This window comes from Bos javanicus, chromosome 16, assembly GCF_032452875.1.
Source record: "Bos javanicus breed banteng chromosome 16, ARS-OSU_banteng_1.0, whole genome shotgun sequence".
In the NCBI taxonomy this organism is placed as follows: Eukaryota; Metazoa; Chordata; class Mammalia; order Artiodactyla; family Bovidae; genus Bos; species Bos javanicus.
The window spans coordinates 80,817,813-80,839,436 of NC_083883.1; the positions used below are offsets into that span (position 1 = coordinate 80,817,813).

At 60.6% G+C, this 21,624-nt stretch overlaps 1 protein-coding gene across 7 annotated transcripts in view; it reads right to left on the bottom strand.

The window, feature by feature from the left end:
• Positions 1-21,624, bottom strand: part of PPP1R12B (protein phosphatase 1 regulatory subunit 12B) — a 167,884-nt gene that overhangs the window by 4,323 nt on the left and 141,937 nt on the right. For 6 of the 7 annotated variants that reach the window (XM_061381770.1, XM_061381764.1, XM_061381767.1 and 3 more), the window contains 6 exons: positions 13,796-13,812; positions 10,989-11,118; positions 10,251-10,355; positions 6,656-6,706; positions 6,026-6,076; positions 5-2,898 (listed from right to left, as the gene is read on the bottom strand). In XM_061381770.1, the coding sequence (XP_061237754.1) occupies positions 2,764-2,898; positions 6,026-6,076; positions 6,656-6,706; positions 10,251-10,355; positions 10,989-11,118; positions 13,796-13,812 (489 nt within the window). In that variant the 3' untranslated portion in view covers positions 5-2,763. Of the gene's footprint in view, positions 1-4; positions 2,899-6,025; positions 6,077-6,655; positions 6,707-10,250; positions 10,356-10,988; positions 11,119-13,795; positions 13,813-21,624 lie in introns of those variants that run through there. The other variant, XM_061381763.1, reaches the window with a different exon arrangement.

The window sequence follows — 21,624 nt, forward strand, 5'->3', positions numbered from 1 at the left end:
GCAGGGCGGAGGAAGAAGCGTGAGGCCTGGCGTGGCCCGCACCAGGCCTCTGTGTGAGGGTGACCAGCGCCATCTCCCAACCCTGCGGCGGGCACACCCTCTCCCCTTCCTGGGCGAGTGACTGCTTCCTGTGTCCTCCCCGGGAGCACTTTGGTTGGAGAGACTGGAGCAGCGCATGTGCTGGGGACCCAGGGATGTTCGGAGGGCGATGGGGGCGGCGGGGGGCGGGGGCACAGCCCAGGCCTCCGCTCACATCCACGGGACGATGTGCGGGTCCCGCTGCTGCAGCCCGGGGATGGGACCACTGAGGCCCCTGGGGTCGCGGCGCACGTGGCCTCATCAGCCCCAGCACCGGGCCGGGACTGCCGTGGGAGGCGGGTGCGCTGTTCCGTCAGCCCAGGACCCTCACACCCCGCTGCTTGACCTGTGGGACGAAGGGAGCAGTGGCCCCCAGCCCAGGCAGGGCGCTCCCAAGGGAGGCGTGGGGTCCGAGCGCCCTGACGGCCCCGCAAGAACGCGGCTGGTGTGTGAGCCAGCTGCAGGCACTGGTCCGAGAGAGAACTCGTTCACCTCGAGGGCGACCAAATCTCTACTCCCATCCCTTCAGGGCCAATGTCCTCTGCTCAGTCGTTCAGGCCTAAGTCCCCATGGGGCCATGTTCCTGGGGCTAATTCCAGGTCTGGCTCTGCTAGTAACACTCAGGGGCCAGTCAGATTCCTGGAAAGGATGGAACTGTCCCCTCAGCCCCTTATGGATGAAGCAGGTTAAGTTGCAGACAAACGTGTGTGGACCGCAGATAGAAGCACTGGCACCCAGAGGACAGAGGGTGTCTGGAGCGTCAGGACGGCCTCAGGGGCTGGGACACAGCCAACCTCACGGCCACAGGTGTGGACAGGAGCCCAGCATCGCTGTCCACACACAGCCCCTCCCAGGAATGCTGACGCTGCAGGTGCGGGTCCAGAAGCCGGGCCACGTCAGGCACCTGGCTCTCTTCTCTGGGTTTACCACTTTGTATCTAGAAAGGCCCATCCCTGCCCTGGTGCCCCACAAAGTAGGGACTCTGAGGGGCCCACAGCCGTGGCATGGCATGTAGGAGGGCGCTGATCCAGAAACACCAGAGCAGGGCAGTCCTCTGAGCCCTGTGATGCCCCCAAAGCCCCATCAGAGCCCAGACGGCCTCCCTGCCCACCCTCAGCCTCAACTGCTCAGACGCCTGGGCCGAGAGGCTGGGAGAGGCCCTCTGACGTGCCTTCCCAGGCCGCCAGCAGACGCCCGGGCCGAGTTCCCACAGCGGGCTCTGGACGGGAAGCAGCTCCACGTGGGTATGGCCGTGTCACCACTGGCAGCTCTCAGATTGGGTCTGAACCGCTGTCTTTGAAAACACGTCCAAAAACGGCCTCGACTCTCGGGAGATTCACTTCCAGGTTAAGACTCGATTCTTTGGGAAAACTAGGTCGAGGCACTTTCTCAGCCGCCTGAGCTCCTGCTGACAGTCTGGGGCCGTCGGAAAGGACCGGGAGAGGCTGGCGCTCAGACGGCAGAGGTCGCCTGCCCCACACTCTCCCAGTGACCTGGGGCGGGTCGCTTCTTCTGACTCGGTTCTTCCCACAAGAACAGTGACTGGTTTCTCACGGAACGAGAACTTGTAAGCAGAGAGCTTGGCACGGGCCTGCACAGACCTCCACCAGCTCCGCGGTCCCCAGCCCCAACCAGGCCCAGGATCTTCCGCACCAGAGGGGGAATGAGAAAACTGGGCCATCTTTTGGGGCCCCTAGTTCACCCCAAGTCAAGGGCTGATCTCCCTGAGTGGAGCGTGGCCCTCACGCACCTTCCCAGGAGGCCAGGGGCTGCTCGGCCGGCAGGGGGACCCCAGTGTGCCTGACGGGAACGGGGGTAGGGGGTTCAGACCCAGCGGGTGCAAGCTGCCAGCTATTGACCCAGAGGCACAGCAAGCCTCAGTTGGGACTGATTAGATTGTTGCTGGAAATTAAAAACTCGTTTCAGAGAGTGAAACCGCAGAGCAGTGAGGACAGCTCAGGCCACCTTGGTGGGAAACGTGCCGACTGTGAGTCGGGCCTCAGACTGCGTGAGGGAGCAGCTCTGAGTCCAGCGCACGAGTTTCCTGGTCCTCTGGTGACCGCTCACGGCCACCTGCCTGTGGCCCCGTCAGGGAGGGCCTGGCCGTAGGAGGGTCCCTGCCCCAGACCCAGACCTGTGATAGGCAAGAGGGCACGGCCCGCAACACGGGAGAAGAAGGCAAGACCCAGCGCAGCAGCTGGCGGGAGAGGAGCAGGCTCAGAGCCCCTGCCCAGCGCTCGCTCTGGGCAGGGCCCGGGGCCTGGTTCTCGCCTGGCTGCACACTGAACAAGCAGGGAGCTCTAGACACCCCGGACCTCAGACTCGGAGGCTGAGCAGCACGTGGAATCCAGCTCCAGGGGTCTGGAGCCCGCAGCCCCTGCCCTTGGTCACAGCACCCCAGGCCCAACCTGACTGCTGCAGGGAACAGGCTGCACTGGGGGCACAGCTGACCGAGAGCCCCCCTCCTCCCACTAGAAACACGTGGTGTTCACACACAGGCCAGGACCCGCGCGGACCTGCGTGGCCACCTTGAGGGAAGAGTCTCAACAGGGCCCAGGCCAGGCCCCTGCCCTGCGCCTGCAGACCACCAACCTTCATGGACCCCACACGCGTAGGCTCTGGGGGCGAGTGCAGAGCCCGAGGCCGACAACAGAGGGAACGTGCCTGGAGAGGAGGAGGGGAGGACTAGAGCCCCTGGGGGTCCGAGCCCTCGACGGCCTCCGAGAGTCTGGCCACAACCCGGGTCAGAGCCCGGTTCTCGGCCTGCAGCTGCTCATTCATGTGCTTCAAGGTCTGAATCTGTTTTAGCTGGTGGAGGTTCTGCAGAGAGTGAGACACGGACGGACAGACAGACAGGACAGGCCAGAAAAGAGAAAAGTGGGACAAAGAAGTCACATGACTTTCTGTTTCTGCTTTTAGTCTGCATGCAAGGAAGGCAAGGCAGAAGACAGGGGGTAGGCAGGGGGCGCTGGGGGCTGGCTGTGGCAGGCGGGGCTGGGGGCTGGCTGTGGCAGGGGTGAGCCTGGGGGCTGGCTGTGGCACGGGGGGCTGGGGGCCGGTGTCCGGGGCTGCCCTGCTCCCCTCTCCTCACGTCCTCCCCTGAACTTGGCTCCTGACTCCCATTCGTCTCCTCTCTGAATCTCTACTACCTCACTTATGTTTCATTTTCAATGGAGCAAGGCCTGTGGGAGGCGCTCCTGTGGCAGCAAGGCCTGCTCTGCTGCCCGGAAGCCAGGGTGGAGTCCTGGGAGCATGGCTGTGCCGAGGCCGAGGCCTCGTCCCAGAAAGTGGACAAGCGGCCAGCGCCAGGCCCGTCCAGTGGTCACCCCACAGCACAGCGGATGGAGCAGGGGAGCGCGCACAGCCGTCCCGTGAAGGACTACAGCCAGCGATAAACAGGCTCCTGCCCGGCCCAGTCCTTCCTGCCAGACCTCTGAGCCTGAAGCTGGGACCATCGGCTCTGGGAGGGAGAGAATGGACTCCACGGACGGATACGATGACCTGCGGGTTACATGACTACAGACAGGTCGCCAGGCACCAGAGGGAAAGGACAGAAATGGAAGCTGAGGAAGGCTATAGTTTCCAGGAGAGAAAGAAGAAAACAAGCAGCAGCATGAAGGGGAAACGGTGAAAAAGAAACACACAGACAGACGGCCGACCCTGGACCCACAGCCGGAGACTAGCCGCCTGGGAAGCAGGAGGGTGGCCCGCGGTTCCCAGGAGCCCAGAAGGGCCAGGCCAGGGGGTCCTCTCAACGAGCGGGTGAGTGGGGTTACGGTGCAGCGCGTGGGGCCAGGCGCAAGGACCCGGGGACAGTCCAGAGCGCTGCCCCTTCCCTGGGGCTGATGGGACTGGCGCTTTCAGTGATCACGGTCCCTCCATGAAATGGTCCTTGCCTCCTAGAGTGGCGTTCAACTAGGAGAACAACTCTCAGAACCTGGGAGCACAGGCGGGTCGAGCGGAAGAATGTAGCTGTCGGGGCAGGGCAGTCCGCAGGGGCAGGGCTAAGAACAGGCGTGGCACGGAGCAGCCGAGCAGGGGGCCAGGGTCAGCCAGGGACGCTTCCAGAGCAGGAAAACAAAACTCCAAGAGCAGTATCCACAAGGATGGGCTGCAGGGCCTCCCATACCAGCACCTGGGGGAGGGGAGGGGAGGGGAGCAAAGGGGATGAGGGGGTGAGGGGAGGGGAGGAAGGGGATGAGATTGGGAAGGGTGAGATGGGGGAGGGTGAGGGGGTGAGGAGATGGGGGAGGGATGAGGAGGGAGGAGATGGGGGTGAGGAAGTGGGGGAGAGGAGGGGTGAGGAAGTGGGGGAGGGGAGGGGTGAGGAAGTGGGGGAGGGGAGGGGTGAGGAAGTCGGGGAGGGGAGAATATGAGATGGGGGACGGGTGAAGGTGGAGAAGGTGGGGGTGAGATGGGGGAGGGGTGAGGAGATGGAGGGGTGGGGAGTGAGGGGGTGGGGGAGGGGAGGGTGTGAGATGGGGGAGGGGTGAGGGGGGAGGGGGGAGGTAGGCCAGCCCACCTCAGGGTCCAGAGTCAGGAAACCAGCCCCAGCCCCATCTGTCCTTGAGCCCCTCCTGCTTCCTGCGACCACGCCTGCAGGGCCTGAGCTTCTGTATACACCGAACAGTCCCCTGGGCGCAGGTGTGACCAGGGTCTGCGGCTGGCCGGGAGAACGGGCTGGCCGCATGAAAAGCCAGGTTCCGGTCAGCATGCCTGCTGCCCGGGGTGCAGACACAGGCCCCACCCGCGGCACAGAATCCGGGCCTCGTGGGGCACCGCCCCGTGTGCCTGACCTCGATGCAGAGAAGAGAAGGCCTGTGACCCAGCTGAGGGAGCCACAGGGGGAGAGGAGGAGACAGAGCCACCTGCCTGCGCTGCGGCCTGAGGGCTCCCACACGGGCGGGAGCGGCCCAGCGGCTCCCCCCACGCAGGCCAAGCAGACCAGAGGGCAGCCTGGCCTGGAGCGGATGAGGCCCGGGCTCCTGAAGGCCCTGTTTACAGGGTCCCAGCTCGGGCTGTGTCCACGCTCTCCTACGCACTGGCCTGTTTCCTAAGGAGCACCCTGATAGCAGCCACAGTGTAGCTCAAGGGTGGCAAACACAGAGGAGCCCCGAGGAAGCAAGGCCACCCTGCGGACCGGCGCACGGACGTGCTGCCTGTGTGGGGGGCACGCTTGGAGCGCCGGGCAGAGCGTCCAAAACCAGCAGCTGGGGAGCGCAGGCTCCACGCCCTCAGGAGAGGCGGCCCGGCTGCAGACATAGGTGGGCCCTGCCCGAAACTGCCCAGCAGCGTGGCCCGTCCATCCACCCTGGGATGCTGAGCCTGCCGCGCGCGTGCCTCCCGTGCTGGAGCCGTGTAGACCGACGCGACTCCTGGCACCGGACCGCACGTGAGTTTTGACATTGTCAGGCCCTGGGCAAGTTTTTTCAGTAAATAACCAACCTTTTCAGACCATGGGAACAAGGAACAGTCTCCCACAAAGGGCTCAGCTCACAGCGCGGTGCCTCTGGCTCCCAGGCTGGAAGCCTGAGTGTGTTTCACACGAGTGTGCAGCCCCCTCACTGTCGCCCCAACGCCCAGATCCGACGCTGCCGTGCCCTGCCCCGCCCCCCCATCCTGTGCCCATGAGTGCAACTCCCAGGGCCTGAGGGCTGATGGTGGGGATGGTCGCTGCAGGTCCCTAGACCCACCGAACGTTCCAGGCGGAGGGCCCCACCTGCGGCCCGTCCTCAGGGTTTGTCCTCTTGTCCAGCCCCTTGGGTGAAGCCCTCAGAGGAAACCCTCCAGGTTCAGCTCAGGTTTGCCCCAGCCAGTTAGACGTCCCCTTGGCCCAAAGGCCACGTCCGTTCCAAGGGGCTGAGGGTCGAGCCCAGGCTCCCCTCACCCACACTGTGCACACCCCTCACGAGCCCCCGTGGCCGCCCACAGGTAAGCCTCTCCATACCTTCATCTCCTCTTCCATCTCCGACATCTTCCGCTCCAGGGCCCGCCTCTCCTGTTCAACAGAGCAAGACACTGAGTACTGATGGACTCCAAGGCAGTCAAGAAGCTGTCCCCCCGGCCCCGCTTAGCCAGGACCTAAATGTAAAACGGATCTGCCTTCCAAATTAAACACGGTAACAGGAGAGATGGGAACGTATTTTATACTCCAGGTCAAGGCGACATTGGAGGTCATCAGTACATCTGACTTTTCCCAACCCAAGAATGTCGACCCCCAGAAAGATCCTGAGTGTGCTCGGGAGGAGTCAGCAGCTGACTGAGAAGCCCCCTCTCCTCGGTCAGAATGAGCGGACTGTCCGCTCACGTTCGGTCCTTAGCCTTCACTCCAGGGCGCTGCCGAAAGCTCCCCTTCTGTTCAGCGGGGCGGGAGGGCGCGTGCGCTGGGGCAAGCACTCTTCAGGCAGCGGAGTCTGCACAGCTCCACCTGCCCCAGCGATGCCAGCGGCCCCCTGGACCCCTGCCCTGAGCTCAGAGGCTGCCCCGGGACCAGCAACCAAACTGCCGCCCGGAGGCAGAGAGGACGGCACGCACTGGGCCGGCCGTGCCGAAGCCCTGCCCCCCAGTGCACACGCACCCGCTTCTCCGTCTCCAGCGCCGATGACCGGTCAGGGACCTTGTCTTGCTTCTGTTGGTGCAAAAGGAAGGAAGGAAGGAACACAGTTGTTACTGGGGGTCTCAGGGCCAGAGACTTGTCTCGTCCAGCCCCCACCGGCCGCCCACGGGGTGGCGGGGCTCCAGGCGGTCACACAGCAAGCCCTGCACACGGGTCCTGACACGACTGAGACGCACTTCACCGCCACTCCTGGTTTCACAGAATTCCCACCAGGGGGGGGGGGGGGGGGGCAGGGCCCCCGGAAATATGACACGGCAGGGACACGGCTGCATCGTCACCACACACACAACACACCAGACACAACACAGACCCACAACACACCAAACAACACACACACTACATGCACACACAACACACCAAACACAACACACACACTACACGCACACACCACACGCACACTACACACACAAACACACCAAACACAACACGCACACACAAAACACGCACCCACACCACATACACATGTACACACACACCACACACACACTACATGCACACACAACACAACACACACACACCATGCACACAACACACACACAACACACATCCACAACACACACACACACATAAGACACCCACATTACATATACGACACTTCCCAACACACACGTGTACACACATACACACACAAACACACCAAACAACACACACCCTACACGCACACACAACACACACACACACATACGACACCCACATCACACACACAACACTCCCTAACACACACACATGTACACACATACATGTATATACACACACCACACCCACAGACACTACACATACACACACCCACCACCCACACTACACACACACTACATTTTTACACACACCACACACAACACGTACACACACAAGCAACACACCCACACATCACACACACCCACATGTACACACCACATGTACAGATACATCCACCACACACAACACGCCTACACACAACACACTATATGCACACTACACGCACGTGCACACTACACGCACGTGCACACCACACAGTACATGTATACACACAACACACACTACATGTACACACAGAGGATGCGCCCACATTTATCACACACATGTACACACACACATGTACACACACACATGTACATACACAGACACCACCACACACAACACACATCCAACACACACTACATACACACTCATTCACCACACACCCACAAAACAGACTACACATATACACATTCACCACATACACACATCAGACATACACGACGTGCATACACAAAACACAGAGAAACACGCCATCTGTACACACACACACATTCACCACATACCACACACTGCCACACATGCCCACACACTCACCACATACACAACACACACTAAATACAAACACATTCATTACACACCCACAACACACACATCACACATGCACACATTCACCACACACTCGCACACAACACACACTCATCACATACACACCCACACAAATACACACACACCTCATATACACACATCCACCATATACACACAACACCCCCACAACACCCCCCCCACACACACACACAAATATACATGGAGATACAAACACGCTTCAAGGCCTCCCGTCCTGCCCTGCACCGCGCCCCCTGCCCTCTCTGGAATCTCGGGCCAGAGGGAATGGAGGTGCCTCCCCCGTAAAGGCCGGAGCGCCAGCCGCCCTGAGCGGCCCTTCTGCTCTGCTCCCTCTGTTCTGGGGACAAAGGCGGTGGTGTGCACGGTGGGCGGGCTGGAGTCCCTGAGGTCTCAGTCCGTCCACAGACCTGCCTGCTGTGCGCAGGGCCTCCTGCTTTCTGCACTGGGCCTGACTCGGGTGCGATCCCATTTGGACGAGGGAGGGGCTGCACTGCGCGCTGCCCTCTGCCGCTTCCTTTCTTTACGCTGGCTGTGCTGGGTCTTCGCTGCTGTGCAGGCTGCTCTCCAGCTGCAGGGCACAGGCGCCGCACTGCGGTGGCTTCTCTCGGCGAGCGTGGGCTCTAGGCACGTGGCTCGGGCTCCAGGTTGTGGAGCGTGGGCTTAGCTGCTCCTCAGCATGTGGGATCTTTGAGGACCAGGGACCAAACCCATGTCTCCTGCACTGGTAGGCAGATTCTTTACCTCTGAGCCACCAGGGGAGCCTCTACTTTTAATACATAATTTGGAGAGGAGCTAAAAAGATTCAGCCACCACAGCTGAAAAGCAGAGCAGCTTCAAGGCTGGATTCCTCCATGGGGCATGGGGACGCCCCCAGGCCCCTTCTGCTCTCAGCACTTCAGAACCAGGCAGAATATCTTATGACCGATAGACCGTTGATGACGACAAAGTGACTGCTTATGCTGAGTACCAGGCACAGAAACACTGAATAAATACAGAAAGCACGCTGGCGTTCTTGAGAAGGCTTCTTTTCTCAGTGAAGCACTGGCCGGAACCGGCAGAGACCTGGGATTTCAGGCTCCTGTCCGAAGCTCTCGCCAGTGTCTCTGAAGGGCACGGCTGTCGGCCGCTCCCTCCATGGAGAAGCAGGAGAAGAGAAGGGGCAGGGCAGCTACTCCCCGGTCCTCCTCCCTGAGCCAGGGCCACGGGAGCCATTTCACAGCTACTTCACCTGCACTGGGAGAGCTGAACTAGCTTCTCGGGCAAAAGACTCGTTCTGTTTTGCCTTGGTTTAACTCTAAGCCCTCCGAGTTCGGGTGGGCCTTCCCTGCAAACACGCCGTGTGTCCATGTGGTAACCGTCTGCACACAGATGTGTGGGGCCGACGGGCCTCCCCCTCGCTGTCCACTGAACAGTCCGTTTTTGGTAAAGAGCAGAGGCCTGGCTTGCAGCGCCAGCATTTCTTCTGAATTTCAGTAACTCGAATTTGGCAAAACAAAGCATATTCCGACACACCCAGTACAGCAGTTGGCTAAAAAGTCCACGCTTCCCCAGGGACGCAGAGGCTGAGCTTGTCTTCAACAGCCGCCACACCGTCACCATCCCAGCCTGTGGGGCACCGTGCCATGAAGGCAAGACTCGGAGGTCAAAGAGGCACCGTCGGAGCTTCTGCAGACGGAATGGGGGCGGGGCTCCTCACCGGACGCCCCCGGCCTCTGACCCGTGCAGCCCAGGCCTGCGTGGCCAGCCCGCAGCCCCTTCAGGACAAAGTCAGCTTTGGCTGCCATGAGCAGGCAGGGCCCTTCCAGGGTGAGGATGAAGGGCAGCTCCCAGGACAGGCGGCTCTGCACTGCGGAGCTGTCCAGAAAGCCCTCGGGGCAGGCCCCCCCGGGACCGGCCCCCTCCCTGGCCCCCCGGGCGCTGGCAGCCCTGCTCGCCCAGGGTTAGGGGGACACTGTCCCCCCAACGTGCTCACTGCTCAGGTCCAGCATTTCCGTCTCTGCTTTCAGGCCATCCTGGGGCACAGCCAACAGCCGGCTCTGGCCTCCACCTGGGCCTCCCGGGCAGACTCAAAACTCTCCCCGCCAGGCCTCCAGGCGGCTTCCCACTGACCCAGCAATGACCCGTGGCAGGTGAAGCCCACCTCTCATCTCTGGGGAGGGCCATCCTGACCGCCTCGCTGCCGCACCCAAGCCTGGTTCTCCTCTCCCCACCTCACCTGGGCCATCTTCTCAAGCTTGGACTTCACATCTGCTAGCTCGAGCTGGGCCTCCTGAAGTTTTGTCTTCAGCTTCTGGTTCTCGGTCAGGGCACTCTCGTAGAGCTGGGGAGGGAGAGAGGAGTCAGGTCCCCACCGAGTGGGCAGCTGGGGACAGGTCTCCTGCTGCTGGAACCGTGAGGTCCAAGGGACCGAACACAAAGACGGCGCTCCCCTGTTGCCATCAGCGCTGCTCCCAGGGCAGGGGACAGAGCGGATGCAACACTGTGGGTCTGTGGTGTAAAAACCTGGTTCCCGTACCAAAGAGGCTTGACGCTGGAGCCGCCCTTGTGTGTGTACCCATTTTAGCCAAGTTCTGCGTAACAAGACAAACGTTTTGGTAACAAAAAAGTTCTTCCTGGCACCCCGTGCACAGGAAGGGTTTCGAGCCAGCCCCTTGAGCTGGGTTCTCTTCTGCAAGAAGTGAAGGAAATGAGCTGTGAAATAACATAAACCCTCAAACCAGAGTATTCTTACTGACCGCGACCGAGCAGCGTGTGGCTGGCGCTCACAGGGCTCATGGAAAGCAAACGGCTTTGCTCTCCCTTCCACAAGTCTCAGTCCTTGCTGCTTCCCACGCCTCTAAGCACCCGATTCAGGGACATTTTTACTGTACAAGAAACAGTGGCCGGCGGAGAGGGGCGACCCAGGCGCCCTGCAGGGCTGTCCCGAGTGGGGCGGGCTGGGGGCAGAGCCCACCTTCCTGTAGTCCCTGCCGCCGTCCTCCTCCGTGCGGCTGCTCAGGGTGGCCAGGCGGGCCTCACGGGCCTCCCGGCGGGCTCTGGCTGAGGCCCGCTCGGTGGATGCGTCACTGCCTCCAGATTCCAGCCTGTGGGAGACACAGGGAAGGGGAAGCTGGTTCCGAGAACAGCAAGGTGTAGGGGGAGACGCTAAAGGGCAGCGGACATTTTCCCCAGAGGTGCTGAGTGCCACAGGGCACGCCCGCCGGGGCAGGGGCCAGCCCGCACCCAGTACGCAGTGGGCTGCGAGTCGGCGGTTTAGACGCTTGTGCCGGCTGAAATCTCAGAGCTTTTCACACTAGCTTCGGGGTAAATACCTTCCCTCGAGAGAGTGCTTTTAAAAGCAAGATTCATTTTGATATTTGGCAAAACTAATACAATTATGTAAAGTTTAAAAATAAAATAAAATTGGAAGAAAAAAAAAAAATAAAAGCAAGTTTCTTGGATCTCAGAGGCTCTTACAAAACGATTCCAATCAAGTCAAAAACACGTGGGCTTGGTGCTCCTTGCGGGGTGGGCGAGGCGGGCATGGGCGGGCGAGGAGGGCACAGGGCAGGCGAGCTCAACGTCCACCCCCTCCTCTGGACGCCACAGGGGGGTGGCCGTGCCCGGGACAGGACTTCACAGTGTGTAGGGGCTGCATGCTTGGAGTGGACGGTGGCTTCGTTCCAGAGCTGGCTGGTCCGAGAGTGGATCACAGACTGAGCGGATCCCTAACAGTGTTCCTCTTTGTCTGGGGCTTTGCTGTTTCCAAGCTAAAATGCAGCCTACGGAAGGCCACAGACAGACTGGCCCTGCCGGGCTCCACCCTGAACCAGGACGCGTGAAGGCCCGGCTCCGGACCATCTGCCTGTGGCCCTGTCCTGCGGCCACTGCCCGGAGGTGGGTGGGACCCAGGCGCCAGCAGACGCGGGGCACAGAGGGCCGCCCTGTCCTCAGAGGGGGCTGCGTCCTACAGCAGCGTTCTTTTTCTTCTTACACTTAAAAAAATCACCTTCTGTAAACAGAAATCTGTTCACTGACTTTCCTGACTATAAAAGCGGTACTGCTTGAGCAACTTAAGCGCGGGTCTCGAGTGCCTCAACAGAGAGTGAAAGTCACCCCAAGCCCTGCCCCAGGACAGTCTCTGTCAACAGCTTACTCCGTGTTCCTGCAGGATGTTAGACGCGGAGGCAGGAACAGACACTTCTGTAAACAAAGTCGGGGAACACTTTCCGTGTCTGCCCCTCCTCTTCTCCCCACACGTATGTAAGGACAGGTCTCCCTCAGTAAAAAAAAAAAAAAGAGATGATTGTGGAGATTTCCACTGTATGGCTACGTGAGCGCTTAATCCATTACTGAAAGGCCCACACCGTCAATGCTAAGGCACTTAGGTCGCGTCTGACTTTGCGACCCCAGGGACGGTAACTCGCCAGGCTCCTCTATCCATGAGATTCTACAAGCGAGAATACTGGAGCGGGACGACACTTCCTTCTCCAAGGCGCACGCTGACCTGTCTGTAAGGCTGGGTCTATCTGTTCAGTTACTTTCTTAGCATAAAATTTTAGCAGCGGAACTGTTTGGTCAAGAAGTAAATACACTGAGCATCCTACATACAGTAGGGCTTTTAAAACGGACGTCAAAGTTGCTCAGTTGTGTCAACTCTCTGAGACCCCATGGACCATACAGTCTGTGGAATTCTCCAGGCCGGAATACTACCGTGGGTAGCCATTCCTTTCTCCGGCAGATCTTCCCAACCCAGGAATCAAACCAGGGTCTCCTGTGTTTCAGGTGGATTCTTTACCAGCTGAGCCACCAGGGAAGCCTTAGAACTAACGCAAGCTGCAAGAAACGTTTTCCCCACTTCTGTCTCTTTACTAGCAGAAATCTGCATCTTGTGTGATGAGAGGAAGCCAGAAAGTCACGTGTGACTTGGGGACTGTGGGCCGGTTCCCCCGATTCTGAGCCCCTCACCATTCTACTCGCTAGTTTTACAGCACATTTTGAAGTTGGCAGGGAAATTTATTTTCATAAATGGCATTATAATGTAACAGAGTTCACAAGAAATTAATGGAGTAAAGCGCTTCTTTCCACCAATCTGCAAAATTAATTTTCTTTAGGGTTAGAGGGAAATTAGATTTACCCTCAGCTGGTGCTGGCGAGAGGACACGCGAGGGGAGAACACGTGCTAGCGTGTAAATGTTAGGGTCTATCAACTAGGAAGCAGCGGCTCCATCACGGATGGATCCGCCCCACGCCTCCCGTAACCACGCACCCGTCCCTCTCAGGTTCATCAGAGGGACCACAAACCTGGGGACCGACGGTCTCCACTCTTTCACTTCGTTCTTCAGGAAGACCAAGTCTGCCCTTAGGTACTCAGTGAAAAGTTACAGAGGACCCCTCCCCAAACTCTGACAGGCTTCTTCAAGTTTTCAGGGCTTTAGCTCACTGGACAAACTTCCCCTGGGCCCATCTGGGTACAGGGAGAGGGCTGGGGCCCCTGACCCAGAACCACGGGTCTGGCCGGCCACCCCTCTGCCCCGAGCGCCATCAGCACCTCCCTCGGGGCCCGGCTGCTTCCTGCTGAGACTGTCCGTCCAGCCGTCTGTCTGTCGGGACGCTCACGCCCCCCAAGCCCAGGGAACCGAGGTGGAGGCAGGACGCAGCGTGATGTGGATGGAGGGGTTGTGCGGGGGACAAGGAGAGAAGAGAGGACACAAAGAGGCTGAGGCAGGCGGCGGTGCAGGCAAGCGTTTACTCACGGGTGTGGTGCAGGGAGGGCCTTACCTGGAGAGTCGCTCATGCTGCAGAAAGGAGACAAACAAGAAATCAGTGTCAGCCGCGGGCCGATGTCGGCTGTTTCCATTCCCAAGAGTACTTTCCAACCAGACACCCCAGCTCCACAGCTGCAGACGGGGTGCAGCTTCCCATGCTGAGGAAAGGCTGCTCAGCAAAGCACTGCCCCACATGCCCAGCACGCTCAAGACTTGCGGCTGGGTGGGGAGGGGGGAGCGCGTTGCGTTAAGCTGGGGTTCAGGGACCTGTGACGGGACCACCAGCCCCCAACAAACAGCCCTGCGTCCCAGGACCACGCAGGCCTTGACAGGCCGCCTCTCTGCATCTCAGTGTCCCGTCTACCCATCTCCTTCCATTTACACCCAGCCCTGCTCTCAGGGACGCCCTCCTCTACTCCGTGAAGGCCCAGGACCGTGCCCACTCCCCCCAGACCCCTGGTGAAGGGAGAAGAGGGCAGGCAGAGGCCCCCTTGCCCCCAGGACAGTGGGAGGAGCAGGGCGAGAAAGCACTGAGGCCTCGGGAGGAGGGCTCACAGGCCTCACCTGGGAGCCCGGCTGCTTACGGCCACTGCGAGCAGCAGCGTTAACAGAGTGGCTGCCTCATGTTTATCTTTGATCACAGATGACCTTTACCCTTTATCTCCACTTTTCTAATAAAAAAACTCAGGCAAAAACCAAAAAAAACCTCCATCGCTGTAGATGTATTTATTTTTCTCTTCTGAGGAGTTAATAACAATATCGTCAAGGGGAGACAGAGGCGGGAGGACGAGGAACAGGACGCGCAGGATCCCGCCGGGCTGGGCCTTCCCGGGGAAGGCACCCCACACTGCGGCCGTGGGCCCCGACCTGGTGGCCCGGCTGCGAGGCGCCATCCCCGAAACCCCCGCCTGACCCGGGCTCACGCCCAGCAGCTCTGCCTTCCACAGCGCCCCACTGGACCTCCACCCGGACCTCCGGCTGGCAGATGCCCCCTCAACAGGCCGAGAGCCAGCCTTCCTCCACGAATGGCACCATGGCCCGGGTGACCTGCAGCTGGACGTGAGCATTCTGAGTGAAGACCCGCCCCACCGCCTGCGGAGGAGGTGCCGCAAGGCCTGAGCTGGGGCCGGACGCCTCCTGACACCTCTGTAAGGCCCGGCCCCGCCCCTCTTCCCCAGCCCAGCGGTGTCGCCTGGCCTGAATGCCGGTGCTCAGGCTGCCCCCAGGGGCTGTGCCGGGGTGGGGGGCTCATGGCCGGGGCCTGCCCGTCAGGACAAGCCCGGACCCCAGAGAAGTGAGGCCAAACCCGGGCTGGGCGACAGCAAGGGCCCCAGCGAATGGAGACCGCTGCACAGGGCCTGCGGGGAGGCCGAGCGGGGGCACTGAGAGCGCGGCCAGCAGGCCTGCCTGAGCAGGGGGGCAGACGGAGCGGGGCTAGGAGAGGCAGCGGGGAGACGGTGCAGCTCACGCGCCCCAGGGCCCCCCGCCCTCCTGGTGACGCCCCAGGACCACGCCCAGCCAGGCAGTCAGGCTCTCCCACCCACCCCACGCACCCGGTCATTCCGGGCCTCTGAGCAGTAAACCATCCCTTCCTGTCTCTCCTACAGAAACCCGAGCCCCTGGGCAGGGTGTCCGCAGATGGGCCCGTCTGGTGGCCCACAGGTTTACTGCTTGGGGGTTCCTGACGCCCTCTCTGTAAGAGTGTGACCTGTCGGGTGAGACTTCAGCCGCGTCTCCAGCTTAAAGTTCTGCGGCGCGGACTGTCTCCGGTGGAGACAGGAAATTCAGCGTCACCAGGTCCGCTTCAGCCAGTTCACCTCCGTCAGAGCACACGAATCACGTCCGGGACTCGCTCCTCGCAGGGCAGGGGTGGTGATCCCCCCACTGGGGTGGGTTCCCGCCGTCACGCTCCTGCGGTCCTCGGGTGGGACAGATCGCATGCGGGGACACGGCGTGGCCTCCACCAAGGAAGCTACACAGACGATGGGCCAGCCCTGCCATGCCGCCCTCAGGACAGCCTGTGGCTCCCCGAGGGGCCGCCTGTGGGGCCGGAAGGATACACCCCTGCTTCTCCTGAGGGGCCGCGCTTCTCACGGTGCAAGATCCACCTTGGGCAGACTCCCACCAGAAGGTGGGGATGCTGGGGTCAGAGGGAACGGGACCCCTCCTCCACCCCTCCCAACCTGTGACCACTGGAGCCCTGTGGGATCCTCGGCTTTTCACCTCTGCCTGCAAGGACAAGCCTCAGCCACGTTTCGAGAAAGTGACCGGCCCCTCAGAGGACAGCGTGAGTCTCAGGAGACATGATCTGGGTGCAGGCGAGGCAGCTCGGCCACACACGCACCACTTCAGAGGGGGACACCTGGGGTTTCTAGAGACGGCGCTCTCCCTGCAGCAGCAACGAGCCCGAGGAGGCTTCTGAGAGCCCCGAGGGCAGGCGGGCCTGGACGGGTAGAGGCCTCGGGATGCAGCCCGGACTCGGACGGCACGGTGCTGGTGCTGAGATCGTATTCCAGAAACTACTGTTGTGCCTGGCTTCTTAATGCCCTAGATAATCTGGCGTCTAATGGAAAAACACCAGCTATGTTTAGGGAGAGAGAAATCTGGGTTTCTCGATCAAAGGAGCTGCCACTCACTCAGCCCAGCTCCCTGTCACTGCACCTCATTTGGAAGTGTGGGCCTGTCCCTGCAGGGAGCGCTCGGAGCGGGCTGGGAGAGTGGGCGGCTAGCCTGTCAAGGACATCACGAGAGTTGGGGAAGGGCCCAGGGCCCCCGGGGAGGAGCCAGAGCTGCCCCAGGGGCAGCAAGGGCCCAGGCCCAGCTAAGCCACGCCCTCGGAGGACAGGCCGGGCGTCCTTGTGCCCGTGCTCTGGACACAGCCCGAGTCCCCCGCCCTCCAGAGCCACAGGTGAGCACAGGTGTCTGGCGGCCCGTGCTTGAGTCAGCACGTCTCAGGAAGGACTCCCGGTTAGAGACGTCGCTGCTCTGCTGGCACTGAAGACCAGCGCTGTCCGCCGCGAGATGGGACTGTGTGCTGAGTCTGGGCGGAGGGAAACTACTCAGTCGCTCTCGCAGCCTTTATGGCCCAACTTGGGGCCTCAGCAGCAGAGACGGCAAGCTGCTCAGAAAGCAGCAGGCACGCAGAAAATGGAAAGTAGAAGGAGGAGGACCCAGACAGACCACAGCTCAGAAGCGCTCCCAAACCAAGAAGCTGGCTCCCCCCCGCCAACTCGCGAACCCTCCCTAACGACCTCACTGGCCGGGGCCTGTTTCTAATAAGAGACCAGGGCCGCGGGCGCCGTGGACGCACAAGGCTGTCCTGAAACGGGACGGGGCCAGGCTGGTTTTCATTTGTGAAATGTAGAGGCTCTTGAAACACCAGCGGCTGGCTTAGAAAAATCCCCACAAAAGCTTTTAGCTTGGAGTTACTGGGAGTTCAGGAAGGTGGATAATTAAAACCAAACTCCTCTGACCAAGTTTAAAATAAAATCGTGGCTCTGGAGGCCAGGCCCAAGGGAGAGGGACGAACCGCGTCACGTGCCCAGGCCGAGACCAGCGGGCTGACCCCAGAGCCGTGGGAAAGCCTGTTTCCGCGCTCCCTGCAGAGGATGCAGCGGGCGCCAAGCCAGCGACTGCCTCGCGCCCAGACGAGGGCCCGCCTCACACCTGGCCACATCTGAGAACGTCCACACGACACCGAGCCTCTGAGAGCCCTTCCCCACATGCAGATATGGCCTTGGGGTCTGGGAAGCCTGAACCGACGGCCCGGGGGCTTTAGCTCTGAACAGGGCCTTCCTGAGTCCGGGCTGTCCCAGCATCCGGGACTACACGCGGGGGTGGGGAGGGAAACTGTCCCTCTGCAGAGAGCGGTGGGGTCAGGCGCTTCCCAAAGCTGGGGATGGGTGTCACCAGGTCTCCGCTGGACCGTCTTCTCTTGCACAGCTGCCATCCGTGTGGGCCAGGTCCTGCCCTGCTGTGCCCCTGTTCAGGCTCCTGGCCGAGCCCGGCTGTGCCCCTGGGCTGGTACCGCAGCCCCCGCCTCCGACAGGGATGCGGCCGCCTCACACTCCTCTGCTCCCCCGCCATCAGCCCGGGACGCTCTGTGCTCAGGGCTGGTGGCTGGGTCAGGCCCGCCTTGCCGAGGGCTGCGTGCCCACCACACAGTCCAGGGAGAAACACGTGAGCACAGTCGCAGGCCCCAGCCCAGGCCGGGACACCAGCTCAGGATGTTATGGAAAGCCCCATGGTCAGAGGCTCGGCCGAGCTCACCCCGCACCCCAGGGCAGGAAGCGTCCACAGTGCAAGGCCCTGCAGCGGCGGCCGGCTGGCAGCTCACAGCCTGAGTCAGAACGACGCCGGGAGCATGACACGCAGGCGGTGGGTGTCCTCTGGGCAGTGATGTGGAGGCAACACTTGAAGGCAAAATCCAGCTTTTAAAAGTATTCAATCACACCTGACTTCATCGCGTTTTACCGCATTTGTCTTTACCAAGTACTTACTGCATATGCAAAGTAAACCAAGGGAGTCCAGAAACACAGGACTGACATTCAGTTCCTGGAGACATTTCTGAAAACTCTCACTGCCAGATCGTGACGAATCGCATGGGAGGCTGGTGGAAACGAGGTGACCAGCTGTCGCTGCACGAGCTCTGTGTCCCTGCTGGCAGAGGTGCAGCCCGGCCGCCCCTCTGGTCACGCGGGCCCAGTCTCCACTCCATCCAGCCCGGCCGCCCCTCTGGTCACGCGGGCCCAGTCTCCACTCCATCCAGCCGGCACCTTCCCCTTGTGGACACTCCCAGTTCCCCAGAATTCCCACATCTCTCGTGCTGTGCGTAGTCGCTCAGTCGTGTCTGACTCTGTGACCCCATGATTGTAGCCCTCCAGGCGCCTCTGGCCGTGAGGATTCTCCAGGCAAGACCACTGGAGTGGGTTGCCATGCTCTTCTCCAGGGGATCTTCCCGACGCAGGGATGGAACACAGGTCTCCTGCACTGCAGGCAGGTTCTTTACCGTCTGAGCCACCAGGAAAGCCCCACAGATCTTTTGGGAGCTCACAAAGTGTACTGATAGAAGGAAATACACGAACGTACCAAAGTTTCCCCGAAGAACCCGGGGCAAGCCCTCTGCACTTAAACACCGTTCGCAAACTGTCCCGAACCCACGGACACAGCATCCTCTCCAGGCGTCCTTCACGGGCCAGGTGACAAGGACCAAGGACACGAGCCGGTTCTCGTGGTTCCAGTCAGGGGCGCCCGGCCCGCACGGAACACGCATGCGCACGGGTCCTGGGTCTGCACGGTGTGCGGATGGAGCGGACCGGCATGGCGCAGGCACCGGAGGAGCTCCGTCAGCATCCGCCCCTGCTGCCCACTCACTCGGCCCCTCGGGCTGCGGGGCTGCCGGCCGCCAGAGGAGTAAGCTCAAGCACACCCCTGCCCTCAAGCCAGGGTTTTGATTATTTGTAGATTTTGATTATCCAGGCTAATCCCTACTTGCCCTCTCTAACCCATGGGCACTTCGGGTTATTATTTGACTGAACAGCTACACTCTCTCTCTGATAACCAACCACTCGAGGCCGACGCACTGACACGAAGACGCTGCTGTCACTGGGAAGCGGGCAGCAGTCAAGGCCAGACCTCCCGGGGAAGAGGCCTGCTCTGCGGTCCAAGGCGGCGGTGGGGCTCCGGGCTGGGACTGCGCTGCCCCTGCGGGACACACACTCAGGACCAGGAACCAGAGGAACGAAAGGCCGGCTCGAGCCTCTCCCGTCTCCTGACTGTAACCGTCGGCCCGCCCATGGGGGATGAGGCCGAGAGACAGCGAGAGCCACGCTGGGCCCTGGAACCGTCTCAAACAGGAGACGTGGGCCGTGGAAGGCAGGCTGGAGCCCCAGCCTCTCAACCCCACCCCCTCCACGACCCTCCGCTCCCGGGTTCTCTGGGATGGACGCTCGTCACCGTAACAGCCAGATGCGGGCCCTAGCTCCCTGCAGGGGCGGCCCGGGTGGAGCCCTGGCCGCTGCGGCTCCTCCCCGGGCTGTGCTCCCTGCTGCTCCCCATGGTTTAGGTCACACATCTAAGCACTCTCTGCCCGTGATTTTCTCCTGAGCTTTAGACCAACCACTTCCCATCACCCCTGAGCCTCCCAAAGCACCTCTCACCGGACACGTCGCCGCAGGGCTGTGTCTGCCATCTTCTCCGGAGCTGCCCATACCGCGGCCTGCGGGTCACGCTGGCCCTCCACCCCCCCACCCGCCTTCCAGGCAGATGCGCCTACCGCCCAACGGGCCTCCTGCGCCCAGCACCGCACCCGCGCCCTCACCTTGACCACAAGGCTCCCTCTGCCCCGCAGTGACCCCTGTGTTTCTCCTCATCTCCCCTGTGAGCCGGCAGGCCTCCGGGCAGGGAGTCCTTCCGTCTCACTCCCGGGTCTAGAATCGGCCTGTTGCGCGTGGAACGGTCCCCAGGGAAGATCCACCACAGTGCCGAGAGTCCCAGAACCAGCCTCTGGTCTGCAAGCCTCTCCTCTGTGGCTGACCCAGCCCAGTCGACTCGCGACTCGGGGCGCTGCTGCGACGGCGGTGGGACCTGCTTCCAGGCCGACAGGCCCTCCCGTTCTCGTGAGGCGCTTCCTGCTGAAGAGTCACTGCTGACGAGCTTCTACTCCGTGGATTTAAAAGACCAAACCAAACCCAGCACACCGGTGGTTCTGATTAGAAAGAAAGCAACAGCCAGCCACCCGCGCCCCTGGTCTGTATTATTCACCCAGACAATGCTTCTCATCCTGGGACAACAGGTTCTAAAATGGAGTCAAGACTGCATCCCAGACCGTAAGTGCCGGGTCAGGATGGTGGCAGCAGGAGAAAGTGACACGTATGGGGCTGCTCACTGTCTGCCATAGGGGCTGGTGGGGTGCGGGGCAGGGCTGGAGACACTGGGCTCAGTGGGGGCTGGGGGGAGCTGGAGACACCGGGCACAGCAAAGGGTGGGGCAGGCAGGGAGACAGGTGCTTTGTGGGGTGGTCGCTCCCCTCTGTCTGGGAGGCAGATGCCTCATGGGGTGGGTGAGCACTCCCTGCTGCCACAGGACCCAACACCAAATGTACCCTTGTTAGTTTGTAGAGCTGGTTACAATTTTAGCTGGTAAAATGTTCCCTTTATTCACATTAATAGCTAGGGTGAAAAATATTATGTAAAATCTGTGTATTTTCTGTTGAGATATAAGTCCTGAAGGAATAACAAGCCAGGTTACATGGGGAAAATACTACTGATCTTGGTTTATAGATGCAGGTCAAATCCTATTATCATAAATACCAACCAATTCAAAGAAAATCTGTCTAATTAAAAGACTCCCAGGGCGCAGCTGATGTCCCACTTACGCCAAGACTATTTGGTAGAACAATGTCAACCAAGCACTGCAGACATGAGACTTTCTCGGGCACTGTTATCTGCAGACGTGAGACCTTCTCGGGCACTGTTATCTGCAGACGTGAGACCTTCTCGGGCACTGTTATCTGCAGACGTGAGACCTTCTCGGGCACTGTTATCTGCAGACGTGAGACCTTCTCGGGCAGTGTTATCTGCAGACGTGAGACCTTCTCGGGCACTGTTATCTGCAGACGTGAGACCTTCTCGGGCGTTGTTATCTGCAGATGTGAGACCTTCTCGGGCACTGTTATCTGCAGATGTGAGACCTTCTCGGGCATTGTTATCTCTGGTATGCCCTGTACTGAGGGATGTTTTGGTAAATTAGCAAATGATATTTTGAGAATATTGACCAGAGGTTACCTGGCTCTTACTTTCAAGATGATTTAAAAATGCTAAACCATGTAAACTGACTAGTTTT